The sequence below is a fragment of the Myxine glutinosa genome, chromosome 13, assembly GCF_964187855.1.
Source record: "Myxine glutinosa chromosome 13, kmMyxGlut1.1, whole genome shotgun sequence".
NCBI lineage: Eukaryota > Metazoa > Chordata > Myxini > Myxiniformes > Myxinidae > Myxine > Myxine glutinosa.
The window spans coordinates 83755821-83770397 of NC_136273.1; the positions used below are offsets into that span (position 1 = coordinate 83755821).

Below are 14577 nucleotides of genomic sequence, written 5' to 3' on the forward strand. Positions count from 1 at the left end.
TATGGATCGTTTGGCGCCATCTTTCGGAATCAGACTTCCATAGATAGGAGAAGCCATGCCATTAAAAAAATTCAGCCCGAGAAGGACCCGCCATTTGCTTTGAGAAATGTTTCTTGTCTTCGTCGTTTCATCACTATATAAAGAGACATCAATTCACTGCACATATTAAGTTAGCTCTTTTGTTCAACTCCAGTGATCCGTCTTCCTCCCCACCCCCTGGATGGTGTTTGTAAAATGCACGAGCGCAGCACTTGGAACAACAGTCGACAACACAATGAAAACGAAATGCTTGACCTCGATCCCCTGTCACATTTTCTATCTGCGCCTTGCGCATCACTCCGAGGCAGCTGCGCAAGTAACCTGTTCCATACTACTTATTCGAAGTGCTTGCAGCATGATGTTTGTTTCGGGGAAATATTCCAAAGGTTTGTTCTTTCGAAGAGTCTGCACATCTTGGAGGAATTTCAGAATTCTTGTTTAACTTCAGGGCAGCGGTAAACTCCTTTAGGTACGCGCAGGGTCTCTTTTCCTACAGTATTCACGAGGAACGCCATTTGGTTTAGTTTGAAAGTCAAATCGAAAAACCACAAAACTGGAACTACGAAACAACTTTGGAACAAAAAAACACACACTCGCAGGTGGTAAAATAAACTGAAAATACAGCTTTTCAACCTGTTCTGCATCATTGACAAGACCCGGTGAGACAATAGTCGGAGCGTCTAATCTGAGTCTGGGAAGTCGGTGGTTCGAATCCCGGCCGTGGTCATACTGAAGACTAAAACTGGTACGTGTTGCTTCCTTGCTTGACGCTCAGCATTTAAACATGATCGAGCACGGATAAACAACCATAGGTTGGCAATCATAGCGCATGCTTGGATTGGTCTAATGGCCTGCATCGACCTTCCTTGGAAGGGAACTCGTATTGGTATTTTTACCCCCGCCACTGAATGTGGATGGTTGTCTTTTCACCCGTCTGTTACTTGGCAAAAAATGTTTTTTTGACGGGTATGTTTATCACTCCGGTTTGTGTGTTTTTGTTTGTTTGTGTGTTTTTGTTTGTTTGTGTATTTGTTTGTGCGTTTGTCTGTCCGCTCACCTATACTTGCCTAAAGGTCACAATTTTAAACCGATCTTCACGAAACTTCACCAAATGGTCGAGTTCGTGGTCCGACAAAATCCTATATATTTTTGAGGTCAAAAGGTCAACATAGGCCAAAGGTCAACCACCTTTCCAATTTCTAAAATCCTCAATTTTCATCCAATTGACTTGAAATTTGAATAGGATTTGCACATCAGCTTACTGAATTCAACCACCAACTATTTTTGAGGTCAAAAGGATGCTCTACCGAGTGCCATTCAACTTTGTTCTCTTTTGCCAAGTGTCGTTCGTCGAGTGATTTTTTTTTTCATTCTGTCTGTTTCTGAACAGGATATCTCAAAAAGTTGTGAACCAATTTGGCCGAAACTTGGTGGACAGCTTGAGTGTGTGATAAGGAAGAATTGATTCAATTTTGGTGAAGATTCGAATCCGGATCTGGATCGGAGAATTTTAAAGTGATTTTTCACCATTGGGATTCGGGCTAAACACGATATACAGCAGGATATCTCAAAGCGTTATGGACGGATTTTGACGAAACTTGGTGTACAGGTTGGGTGTGTGAGAGACGAATGGATTCGATTCTGGTGAAGATCTGAGTATGGATTCGGATACGATAATTATTTTATTTTTAAGTGATTCTTTTAAATTATTTATTATTTATATTAATATTAAATATATTAAATATTAAATTTAATATAAACCATTGAGAGATCGAGCAAAAAGCGATATATAACATGATATATTTTTTAAAGTTGCGGATGACTTATGACTAAACTTGGTGGACGAGTTGGTTAGGTGACGAGAACAAGCCGATTCGATTTTGGTTCAGGTCCGAATCCAAATCCGGCCTATCAGTGGGATACAAAACATAAACTGGTGAGACTGGTGGAGGTTTGCGCTCTCCAGAGTGCCGTTCTAGTTATTATTATATTATCATAATTTCATTTTAGGTTAGCCTTTGTAGTATTCCCATTTGGTATCACGTGATGCTGAGATGCCAAGTTAAAATCCCATGTTTTAGATTTGTCCATAAACAGCTACTGCCCTCGTAATTCAGGTAAAAGTACACAGATGTCTCCTAATGTCCTTTCCCTCTGTGTAATTAATGGACAATCTCATCAATGAGTCTTAGATATCATAGTTTAAAAATCATTGTACAGGTACTCGTATCACTGACACTCTTGGTGGAAACAGGATACGAAGACTATTCGAATCCATTGAAAGGTGTGAGCGTATACAAAAGGCTGGCTTGATGACGCTGACATCTTGCGTAGCCTTTCGCTTGCGGGATAAAAGATACCCCGCTTCAATAATTCAGCAGGCACAGGTAAACTTTTCGAGTTTCACCTGCACAGCTCTTCCGTTGGCGAGCTTCGCAGGTGCTGCGTGAAAGTCTTGCGTCCATTTGCAGGTGGCTGTGGTGCCTTGAGCGCTTTGCACGAAGGAGCTAAAGTTGCAGGTGGAGTGACGACTGCTTGAGAAGCTTTGCAGGCATCATGGATCTGGTGGTGCACCTGATAAAGGTGTCGGAGTTGAAGGGAAAGGGAGACCGTGTTGCTAAACTCAACTTCAGAGGTAACTGATCCGCTGTAATTCCAAGCAAGAGGCTGATTATACCATTAGAATGCAATAAGTTGCGCAATTATTTTTTAAAGCCTTAATTTACTGACATGTGAGAAACGAAATGTTTGTTTTTTTTAACATATGATAACTAACTATTCCGAATAACCAAAACTGTGCTTCATACATTCTAGTCAAATAGTGTGTTGCTGCTTCATTGTTGAATAAGAACTTTTTGAAGTGTTTTTTTAAACAATTTTTAGACTTTATATAGAAATTCTTTATAACGCTCCAAAATGTATTCTATTTTTGTTATAAGATGCAAAACGAGGTTGTTAGTGGGATAAAAGGATCATTTTAAAGGGAATTTAAGAGGTGTGAGAAAATGGGGCATTTGGTGTATTTATTTATTTATATAACGAGTCGAGGCTCGTGGAAGAGCTAGAACATGGAACAGTAGCAGGAGAGGGGGGGGGGGGGGGGTCAACAGCAGGATTGAGAGGCAAAATAGAGGGTGACTTCGAGAAATTAGTTGTGTAATTGAAGACGTACACATGGGGTGGACAAGATGGATGTGGACGCAAGATCCCAGGAAGGAAAAACTGGAGATTGGGAAAGAGGTGTGTTGGTGATGGAATAGAAAAGCTCATGGTTTTGGATAGGGTTTGATCTGATTGCTGAAATGAAATAAGACTATATTGAAGAGAAGTAAGGATTTAAATGAAGATTAAGATGCTTCTTCCAGAACAGTTGTCGGATCACAAAAGGGATAAAAATGATGCCCACATTGCCCCCCCCCCATACCCCCCAACCCCCCCTCCCCATACAATTTACAGAAAGACAAAATATTACCTTTAGTTACAGCTTCCATTATCTCACAACCTGGATGGACTTCTTTTTTTTTAACTCCATTAGTTTTTGGGCTCCATTAGTTTCGTCTCATCCAGAGTCTGGCAGAGTCAGTCATCCATTCTGGAGTCTGACAGAATCAGTAATCCAGTCCGGAGTCTGACAGACCCAGTCATCCATTCCGGAGTCTGACAGACCTAGTCATCCATTCCGGAGTCTGACAGAATCAGTCATACAGTCTGGAGTCTGACAGAATCGGTCATCCAGTCCGGAGTCTGACAGAATCGGTCATCCAGTCCGGAGTCTGACAGAATCGGTCATCCAGTCCGGAGTCTGACAGAATCGGTCATCCAGTCCGGAGTCTGACAGAATCGGTCATCCAGTCCGGAGTCTGACAGAATCGGTCATCCAGTCCGGAGTCTGACAGAATCGGTCATCCAGTCCGGAGTCTGACAGAATCGGTCATCCAGTCCGGAGTCTGACAGAATCGGTCATCCAGTCCGGAGTCTGACAGAATCGGTCATCCAGTCCGGAGTCTGACAGAATCCGTCATCCAGTCCGGAGTCTGAGAGAATCGGTCATCCAGTCCGGAGTCTGAGAGAATCCGTCATCCAGTCCGGAATCTGAGAGAATCGGTCATCCAGTCCGGAGTCTGAGAGAATCGGTCATCCAGTCCGGAGTCTGAGAGAATCGGTCATCCAGTCCGGAGTCTGAGAGAATCGGTCATCCAGTCCGGAGTCTGACAGAATCGGTCATCCAGTCCGGAGTCTGACAGAATCGGTCATCCAGTCTCGAGTCTGACAGAATCAGTCATCCAGTCTCGAGTCTGACAGAATCAGTCATCCAGTCTGGAGTCTGACAGAATCAGTCATCCAGTCTGGAGTCTGAGAGAATCAGTCATCCAGTCTGGAGTCTGAGAGAATCAGTCATCCAGTCTGGAGTCTGAGAGAATCAGTCATCCAGTCCGGAGTCGGTTGATTCATCTAACAATTGGAGACTATCCGGGGTTCAGTGGGTCAAAACGTCACAATTTGGTCCTCAAAGCGTCATCCTAAAATAGGTGGTTACTTTGAGCCCTGACACTCTGGGCAGACTACGTTTCTGCTTCTAAAACCCACAAAAATATATTACAACTCATGAAAGTTTGCAAAGAAGTGCAGGATATGACACACTGCACCATGCATCTTCACTTTGCTATGTCAGAAGGAACATGATGTCCATTGCATATTGAACAAAGTCTTGTGAAAATGACATATTTGCCACATGTTATGAATATGGCCAAGAGAGAAATAATTATAGTTACTCATGGGCCTGGCCTAGTATTCTGATCATCCCATCTGTGGGCTTGTCTGTCTGTCAGCAGAATCGCTGCATAACAAGGGCAGCTAGAATCGTCAAATTTGGCAAACAGCTTCATAATGTGAATCATGCAGACCAGTTCAATGTTGAGCTCACAAGGAAGAATGAAAATTAGTGCAGGACTACATTTACTCGCACTGCAGCAGTACAGCAGAATAGGTTAGCATCCTCTGGGTTGGTTTTGCACCGAGAGAAACCAACGGTGTTGAGTCAGCACTTCCGTTGATTGCGTTCTAGTTGATAACTACAATGATATCAGCAAGGAAATGAAATTGCTGGCTGATTCTGAGGGGTTTTCAAGACTGTGCAGCATTTTTCATCAGGACATATTGCGGGGTATGTATTAACATGCAGAGGAATTAATTATAATCGAGAGAAGACCTTTTGGAAACGGTGACATGAATAAAAAGATGAAAATAGGACCACTGGACTTGTAGCTTATCTGGGCTCTGGCCTAAGTTGTGACCAAATTTGCTAGCATTATGAGTTGTCGGTCAGGGGAAGATGATTTTTGAAGGAATTTCCGCGATTTTCCCAAAAAATGACTGTCAGCCATTTTGACACACTTGCGGTCACATGATCGGCATGATCTCAGCAGTTTAACATCCCTAGCCTGGCCGAATGGTGTAACCCAAATGTGGTAGCATTTTGATTGGTGTGTCTGGAGAAAAATATTTTTCAACGAAATTACTAAGTTCACCATTTTGACACACTTCCGGTCACCTGACCGGAATGACCGTTGCAATCCCAGTTACCAGTCAGGAGCGGAACCTTGCTTCCAAATTTCAGCCGGATCAGCACAGCGGTTTGGTCGGAAAAGTCGAAATAGGTGATGGATGCATGGATGGATGGACGGACGGACTGTGCACCATGACAATACCTCATCTGGAATTCCAATTCCAGATAAGCGAAAAATACTTCCCAGTCTTTTGACAAGCCATAATTGAGACATTCAGCTTTTCTTTAGCAGCATCCTTAATGTAACGTATAAAATTAAGAAGATCATATTCTAGAATTGGATGAAAAAGGGCTGAAGATTGTTTATGAATAACCTTTTGATCAGAAATACTGGTAGTTAAAGATACCATGTGGTTGGAGCAGGACCATTTCCTGCCTTGCAAGGTAATTGATGCTTGTACAATGTAAAATTTGCTTTGGAAGATAAATCATCATCAACAATTCACCAATCTCAAGTATCACTCAAGAAATTCCTGGATAAACAAAATGTATACTGTATTTTATCCAGGACTTTCTTATCTGTGAGCAATTTCTGAGGTTAACCTGAATACTCAATAGCTCAGTGGGCTGTGGCCACATAATCAATGAGGTTTTTGGGTTTGAGTCATGGGTTGTCAGAATTTTTTCACACTAGCCCCATGCAGGAGTTTATTCCTGTTTATTAAATTGTACATGCATATATATTGAACTGTGGCATCTGTCCGTGTGTCCGTCTGTCTCGTGTTTACGAGGCAGCTTCCCTCGCTGCATTATGAAAAGCTTCTCATTGGTTATTTTGAATTTTCATTTCACTTTTTTAATTTAAAGTAATTTAAATTAATATATTAACCTAAACTTTTCCCGTCACTGGGGGTGGGTACTTTTGCGTATAATCTATAAAATAATGAGCTGCCTCAATTGTATAAGGAGGGTTGTTCACAAGGTTGAATGAATGGGGTACTCTCAATAGTCCAAGACTGTACAAAATCATGAAGGCGTATGTGAATGTTTTTACGTTTCCACGTTTAAACACTGAACGTAAATTGCCAACGTGCATTTAAAAAATATATTTTAAAGGCTCTTCTGACAAAACAGTTGCATAGGTAGGATTATACTAGAGCCCCCTGGATTGTACTGCAGCCAAATACCGGGAATAGGATTTAGTTATCAATTGTACAGACCAGTCCGCCCCAGAGAGGAAACGTCCACGACGCCGCTAGCTCTGCTAATTGCATGCCCAATAGGCATAGCCCATGCAACTGGTTAGCCAGAAGAGCATTTTCATTTAAATTGGTTCTATCTTACCCCAGAACTGTTTTGTGCACCACAGACAGGTGAATGTGTGGTAGACATTTTAGTTGGTCAGGATGCATGCATTCATAGATGGTGTGGCACTTGCTTCCTGGTGCCCACTACAGTGATGTGGTCTGATCTCAACATGTATATAGAAACACACCCAGAAGAATTCAAACCCAGTCATGCCAGAGCGAATGCTCCACAGGGTAACTTGAGTGTGAAGTGAGTTTCATTTGAATGAGTAAACAGAAACTCAGGGTTACCTTTATCAATTTGTGTTAATGCGATAATATCTTGGCAGGCTTATCGATCCCCAGAATAATTTATTATGCTGGAGGCAACATCCACAATCTAAACCGCAGAATAGGAAGAAGAGACAAATTTATTACAATAAACAATTGGGAAGCCAGAAAACTCAAACTGTGCAAACAAACACACGCTTGTACTTAAAACTAGCTTGTTGTTATTCACCTCTCTTGTTTTACACTTATAAACACACACACACACACACACACACACACACACACACACACACACACACACACACACACACACACACACCAGAGGCTGCCATTACCGTGACCTCCTCGCCGGCAGCACGTGGATGTAATTGAATAAGGGATTAAAGGATTCAAAAGAACTTGTAATCAGTGAAACAGTAGATTGGAGGGGAGATGAAGGTCTAATCTGGGCCTGTGACAGGTTGTCCATACAAACTAACACTCGCACCTAAGCTGGCTAGCCTGGGTTCGAATCCCGACCCAGCTTTAAACTGTCATTCTGGTGTTTCACAAGCAGGGCGATTCATCAATGAGTGTGCCGTCCCTCGGATGGACGTTAAACAAGCATCTGGCATTTGTTGGTCGACGTTAAAAATACCACGTGTTCTTCGTGAAGAGTAGGTGAGCTATCACCAGAACCCTGGCCAAATTCCAAGGTCCTGCCTTAAGTTCTGCTGGGAAGGCAATGGCAAACCACCCAATGCAATCCGCTTCAACGGCGTCGATGATCTGTGAAGAGTATGCTACATCATCGAGAAAAGAAAGATCTAATCTAAACAAGGGAACTTGGCTGCACGAATTGGGGTAACATGATACAACTAAACCCACATAGTAAAAAAATGACTAAACCCACATAGTCATTACAATATACTGTTTGTGTGTCTTTGTTTGTATGTTTGTTTGTGTGTGTGTGTGTGTGTGTGTGTGTGTTTGTTTGTGTGTGTGTGCGTTTGTGTTCGTTTGTGTGTGTATGTTTGTGTGTGTGGGCGTTGACTACGACCAGAGAGGAAGTCCGCAAGCCATGCGAGGAGATTTCCATAAATACCATAGGAGGAGAGTTTGGTGAGCAGAGCTGGGTGCCAAAACATATCGAAGGCACGTGATATGTCAAGGGAGACGGCTCTGATTTCCTGTTTGGCATTGAGGACCTCCATCCATTGTTGAGACAGCAGAAGCAGCATGTCCAGAGTAGAATGACCTGGTCTGAATCCAAATTGATGATTCGAGATCAAGCCATTGGAGAAGAGTAAGGATTTGATATCCGAAGCAATGATGGATTCCATGACTTTGCTGATAATTGGGAGCAGGCTGATTGGTCTGTAGTTGCAAGGATCTGTTTTTGCACCTTTTTTGTGTAAAGCGGTAATGTTTGCTGATTTCCAAGATGCTGGCAGATGACGTTGAGCAAAAGACAGGGTGAAAAGAACAGAGAGAGGGTGAGATAGAGCGGCAGAGCAGGATTTTAGGACCCGTGGGTGGAAGCCGTCTGGTCCAGTTGCAGAATCAGAGTCGAGGTTAGACAAAAACTTCTCCACCTTGTCAGGAGAGAAGGACACAGAGTCCAGGAGCAGTTTGGTTCGACTGGGTAAGGTGGGAACAGAGAGAGATGGGTTTGGGACACAATATTTTGAGGCAAACGCAGAGTTGAGGCATTCGGCTTTGTCATGTGCGGCGTCAACTGTGTAGCCATTTGAGGTAAGGGAGGGGATGGAAGGGGAACAAACACCAGAAACGGATTTGTCCAGACGCCACCAGGATTTGGAGAAAGGAGACAGGTTTGAGAGTTCGTTCTTGAGTGAGGAGAGATAGTGCTTCCTGGCACTCCTGAGGGTAGACACACTTGTTCCGAGCTTGGTGGAAGGAACTGAGATTGCCTTCAGTTGGATTTGCCTTCCAAGACGCAAAGGCAAGTTGTTTCAGGGCAACTGCCTCACTACAAGACTCAGTGTACCATGGACGGGAGGAAGGGTAAGACAACTGAAGACGAGATGGGATAAATCTGTGCATGAGAGAGAGCAGTTTGCTTTGGAAGAATTCCCAGGAAGAATTAATGTCAGAGGCAGTAGAGATGGGAGTCCAGTCCAGATGATTGATGGCTGTTTGCATCCCATGCCAGTTGGCCTGATTGAAATGCCAGACTCATCGACGCTGAAGTGGCTCTCTGAGAATGGCCAGAGAGATGTCCACTTTAACCAGCACATGATCAGAAGAACCGATTGGAGCAGAAGAAGAGCAGCAGACATTTGCAGGGAAGTTTGTCATAACCAAGTCTAGAAGAGAAGATACTCCATTGGCTGAGATCCGGGTCGGGAAATTGACAGATTGTGTCGGTCCCAATGAGTCGCAGAAGTCCTTTGCTGAGTTGCCATGGCTGGTGAGAGATGAACCCACACCCAGCCAGCTGGCATGATGACAGTTGAAGTCGCCACATATGAGGAAGAGAGAGTTTGGATGAGTTGATAGAAGTTGGTCCATGTTGTCAGACAGCGACATGTAAATGGAGTCATCACTGTTTGGAGGACGGTACAGAACACATATGAACAAAAGGTGGGAGCGGAGAGGAAGCCGTAGCCATAGGTACTCCTGGGGGTGGGGTGGAGAGAGGGCAGTGCAAGGAGAGTGAGGAAGAGAGTTTTTGATAAAGCTCCATGTAAGCCTTTTGATAAAGCTTTGCTGCTCCATGTGAGGTCTGTTTATTTCCCGTCAACAATTCCACTTGATGATATATTACCTCTTGACCCTAACACTCCTCCCCTTCCTTTCCTCCCCCTTCCACCCATTCCTCCTCTCCCTATTTTGCAGGAATTTCATTCAGTACTGCTGTGCTCGAGAACTGTGAAAATGAGGCAAACTTTGATGAGGTGAGGCTTCCTTTGCAAACTTTGCTTTTAATGAAAGTTTTATATGAACCAGATATACATCATGAGTGGCCAGCCCGCAGATGTCTTTAACGTCCAAGCAACAACAATGCTTTTCAATAAGACATGCAAAATGCAACAAGAAAAAGCAATCACAGATTGAAGACCCTCGCCAGGACATGTCGTGTGTGGTGTTTGTTTCGTGTTGTTTCGAATAAGGTTCGTTTTTATGCCTCCGTCGACTAAGTCGCAAGAGGCATTATGTTTTCAGGTTGTCCGTCCGTCTGTCTGTGCTGTGTCCACCAAACATCCCTGCAGGTCGCACAAGATCTGTCAGCAACCCTCTTCTGGTGAAACTTCCAAAATCTCGGCTCTCTGCTCACCTTCACTCTTTCATTCCTCTTTTTTTCCCGCCTCTGAAACAAACTCCCCCACTCTCTTCAATCCCACTCCTCCCTCCAGGTCTTTAAAACAGCTGTTCACCACCATCTCTTATCTTCCCCCATCCAAAACCTTGATCTTTTCTACCCCCCTTAATACACCCCAAATCCACCCCTTTCAATCTCCGACTTCATTCCTGAAATTCCTAGTAGTGTTAATTTGTTTTACACCGTGTACCCCAATCGAGAATGGCTGAAGTGATCTAATTCAAACTTGGTGCAGGTATGTATAATGTTGTAAAGATTACCTGATTAGAATTTGGGGCCAAGAGGTCAAAGTCCAAGTCTGTAATAGGTACACAACTTGAGAAAGGCTGAAGTGATCTAAATAAAAATTGGTGCAGGTATGTATAATGATGCAAAGCTTAACTGATTAGATGTTGGGGTCCCGAGGTCAGAGGTCATATCTATCTATAATTCCAGTAATCTCTGTGTGTATGTTTGTATGTATGTATGTATGTATGTTTGTCTGTGACCGCTGTTTCTCGACAACTACCGGTCCGATATACTTGAAACTTGCCAGGTATATTGCTGGGGACCCGAGGATGTGCCTTTTCAAGGTTTCATATTAATCGGAGAAGTAGTTACCGAGCTATGTCCAAAAAACGATTCAACCAATCGGAGAGCAGCGAGCTATCACGTGTGCCGAACGTGGCGAACAGACTCTGCCTCGGACGGCACATTTGAGAGCGTATTCATTTATTTCACGTTGGCAAACTATGTTGGCGTTCAACTATGTTTTAAAACTAATTAAAACTAATTTGCGATTCATCGTAACTGCGATATGCGACCTTCCGGACAGTGAAGACTGCACTTCCGGCAGCCAATCACAGAACGCGTTGTTGCGTAGGCGTGGCCGATGTGAGAGCGAGCCGAGCCGAGCGCGTGCGCCATTACGGTTCGTAATTCGATTTCTTCCGGAGAAAATAATAATTTCTCGATTTCTTATGCGCATTATTTCTCCCAATTCAGTCAGAGCGAAGGGCGGAAGCGAAGAGCGTTGTTTTTTTTGTTTATGGGCGTACGGGCGTACGGGCGGGGTAGAGCGTACGGGTAGCGTTTTTTTTTTTTTTTGGCAAGGAACGGGCACCCACGTACGGGCATGCCCTAATCAGGTAAAAATGTGATAACTTGTGAACAGCTGAAGGGATTTATATTAAAACTTGGTTCAGGTATATATAATGATGTAAACATGAACTGCTTAAATTTGGGGGTCAAGAGGTCAAAGGTCAGAGGTCATGTCATATAAAAATGTGATAACTTGAGAGCAGCTGAATGGATTTAAATCAAACTTGGTACAAGTATTATAATGATGTATTAATGTGGGTGGAGGCACATCGGTCGACGTTGTAACGTCGAAGAGTGACGTTCTAGTTCTATCTCGGGTGGCTGCCAAAGCATGTGACCTATTATATCACCATTTGCACACGAAATGCAGCTATGGGGTGAGATGATATTTGTAAGACTTCGCATCCATAGGGTAAGTGCTTTCAGAAAACCTTTTTTTTTTTTTTAAATTCTCCTTGAATCCAATATGGCTGCCAAACCATGTGACCGATTACTTTTTTTTTTTTTCAAAATTATATCCCCATGGGTAGTTGAACATGTGGTTAAAATTTTGCATCGATCAGTTCATTGCTTTCAGAGAAGAAGAAGAATTTCATTTATGTAGTTTTTGTAGTTTTTGCATAAAATCCAATATGGCTGCCCGACCGTGTGACCTATGACTCAAATGTTTTCAAACTTTAATCCCCAAGGCTACTAGATCATGTGTGTGGAGTTTCACATCGATCTAGTAAGCTGTTCTGGCAAATAAGATTTTTGAAGGTTTTCATTTTCAATTCAATATGGCTGACAAACCACGTGACCAATGACATTATCAATTTAATTGTCCCATGCAATTTTGGTGTAGCTCACGCTGAAGAAATTTTGAACTGATCGGATCAAGCGTTCTACTTGTCTAATTATGATGTCATAATGAGGGCACCAATGACATCATCATGAATCTGTTGTTTCCCATGTGGAGTACATGGCAATGAGCCATGTTTCGATTTTCTTTTCCATGGAGCGGTTTCGGAGATATAGAGGTGTACGTTTTTTTTGTTTTTTTTTCCAAGATGGTGCCCATACCACATGACCTATGACGTCATAATTATCATGACAAATTATACAGGAGATGGAGCTGCTAAGGTGAAAATTTCGTGTCAATCGGACCAATGGTTGAAGAGAAAAGCATACTCACGTTCAGTGCAGACAAACAGACAGAAGACAAACGGACCCAAATGCAATACCCTCTCTTCTGGCGGATGGTCATTGTAGAAGATTAATCGTAATACAGAATGTATGCTTCCTGAAGAACAAAGAAAAATTGTCAGAATATCAGATGTTCTTTTTAAGAGGCCATTCTATTTATTTTGTATATAAATATGGCAGAATGTTTGACCACTTCTGCTACTACCACCATCACCACCCTGCTTTCGTCATAGATCTTCCATTCCCTTTCTTTATTTCCCTCACCTCGAAAACTTATCTCCCTTCGATTTTCAATCCCCCCACCGCCACCCCCACATATCCAAAACCACCTTTCTATTTCCGATCATCCTTTTTCCCTTGTCTACCTTCTCTTAATTTAATTTCTCAATTTATCTGACCCCAAAGCATCCCTTTTGATGATGGAAATTTGGCTGAGAAAATGGAGCTAATAAGGATTGGCCGGATAGTGTAGAGGTAGTGCATTTCCCTGCGTACGGTTTGATTCCCACCCTGACTTTCAGAATGGTGCTTCAGGCAAGGAGTTGCATCACAAAGTGTGCCTTCACACGGATGGACTGAGCTGTGGACCCGTCTGCCAGCATTGCTTGCTGGTGGACGATTCAAGACCCCACTTTGTCTTTCGCAAAGAGTGGGTGATTGTCAGCTCCCTGAACAAATTCCGTTGTATACCCCAACGCAAGTCAGGGGCCAAATCTTCCCCATTCTTCCCTGTTGTCCGGATTCGTCAAGGCAGCATAGTCACGGTCAGTGCCAATCGGACCCCATGGACCAGCCCTTTCCCTTTTGTCTCTTTCTTTCTTTCTTTCTCTCTCTCTCTCTATCTCTCTCTCTCTCTCTCTCTCTCTTTCTCTCTGTCTCTCTGTCTCTCTCTCTCTCTCTTTCTAAGTCAGTCGTGGCCCTGACTTTGTGAAGGCGGGGGTACACCATCCTGAATGTGGGAGATCTCTGGATCGCTCCTGCGAGATCAATCGGCTGTCTGTCTCACGAGCTTGTTCGAGGGAACTGTCAGGGGCTATACAACAACAAAAATTCCAAATTCCTAGCCAAACCAGGTCTGGTCAATGGTCAGGTGGTGAGGCCAGTTACAGCACAATCCATTGTAATGGTCAGGTGGTGAGGCCAGTTACAGCACAATCCATTGTAACAACAAACTTATTTGATTTGTCGTTACATTTCTTGGCGGAGCATGCTTATCTTTTATTGTTTGTTTGTCCACACATGTATTGCACTCACGCCAAAGCAAGCTTTGTTGGAGTTCCATTAAAAGGTTGCTACGCCAGCGGGTTCTTTGTGCTTATCGATGTAGTTCTTGCCAAGGCGCGTAACTCCTAACCTTTACCAAAAACCTAGCACTCAGCTTCCCATGAGAAGGCTCGCCTAATTGAGTTTATCACAGTGAAAATTGGTATTGTCAGCTGTTTCGTTTTGTAATCGCAATTGTGCAGCCTTTATTGACAATGCAGTAAGGAAGCAGGCCTCCCATTACACACTGCCAGCTAAAAACTACACAAACATGTAAAACAACTGATGTAACAGATTTAATATTTCATAGATCGGCTCTCTCTCTGATGATAACCTTCAAAAAAACAATTTGTGCCAGTATGTAGTTGAGGCTCCTGAAAGAGGTAGTACACTAAATTGATCAGGATGTAAAAGACAAAAACTAGATGCAACACGCATGCATGGGGTGGACAAGTTGGATACAGAAGGAAACCCCAAGGAGGGAAATCTGGAAATTTGGAAGAAGGAGGCATTTGGGTGTGGTTAATGAGGGTAGAAAAGATCATGGTTTTGGATTGGGGACAATCGGAGTTTGTGGTGAATAGCTGTCTTGAAAACCTGGA

The 14577-nt window shown here is 43.2% G+C and overlaps 1 protein-coding gene across 1 annotated transcript in view; it reads left to right on the forward strand.

Moving 5' to 3' along the window:
* Window positions 1-2595: 2595 nt before the first annotated feature.
* Window positions 2596-14577, forward strand: part of LOC144888585 (otoferlin-like) — a 49135-nt gene continuing 37153 nt past the window's right edge. The window contains exons 1-2 of the mRNA XM_078767027.1: window positions 2596-2674; window positions 9964-10022. Of these exons, the coding sequence (XP_078623153.1) occupies window positions 2596-2674; window positions 9964-10022 (138 nt within the window). The remainder of the gene's footprint in view (window positions 2675-9963; window positions 10023-14577) is intronic.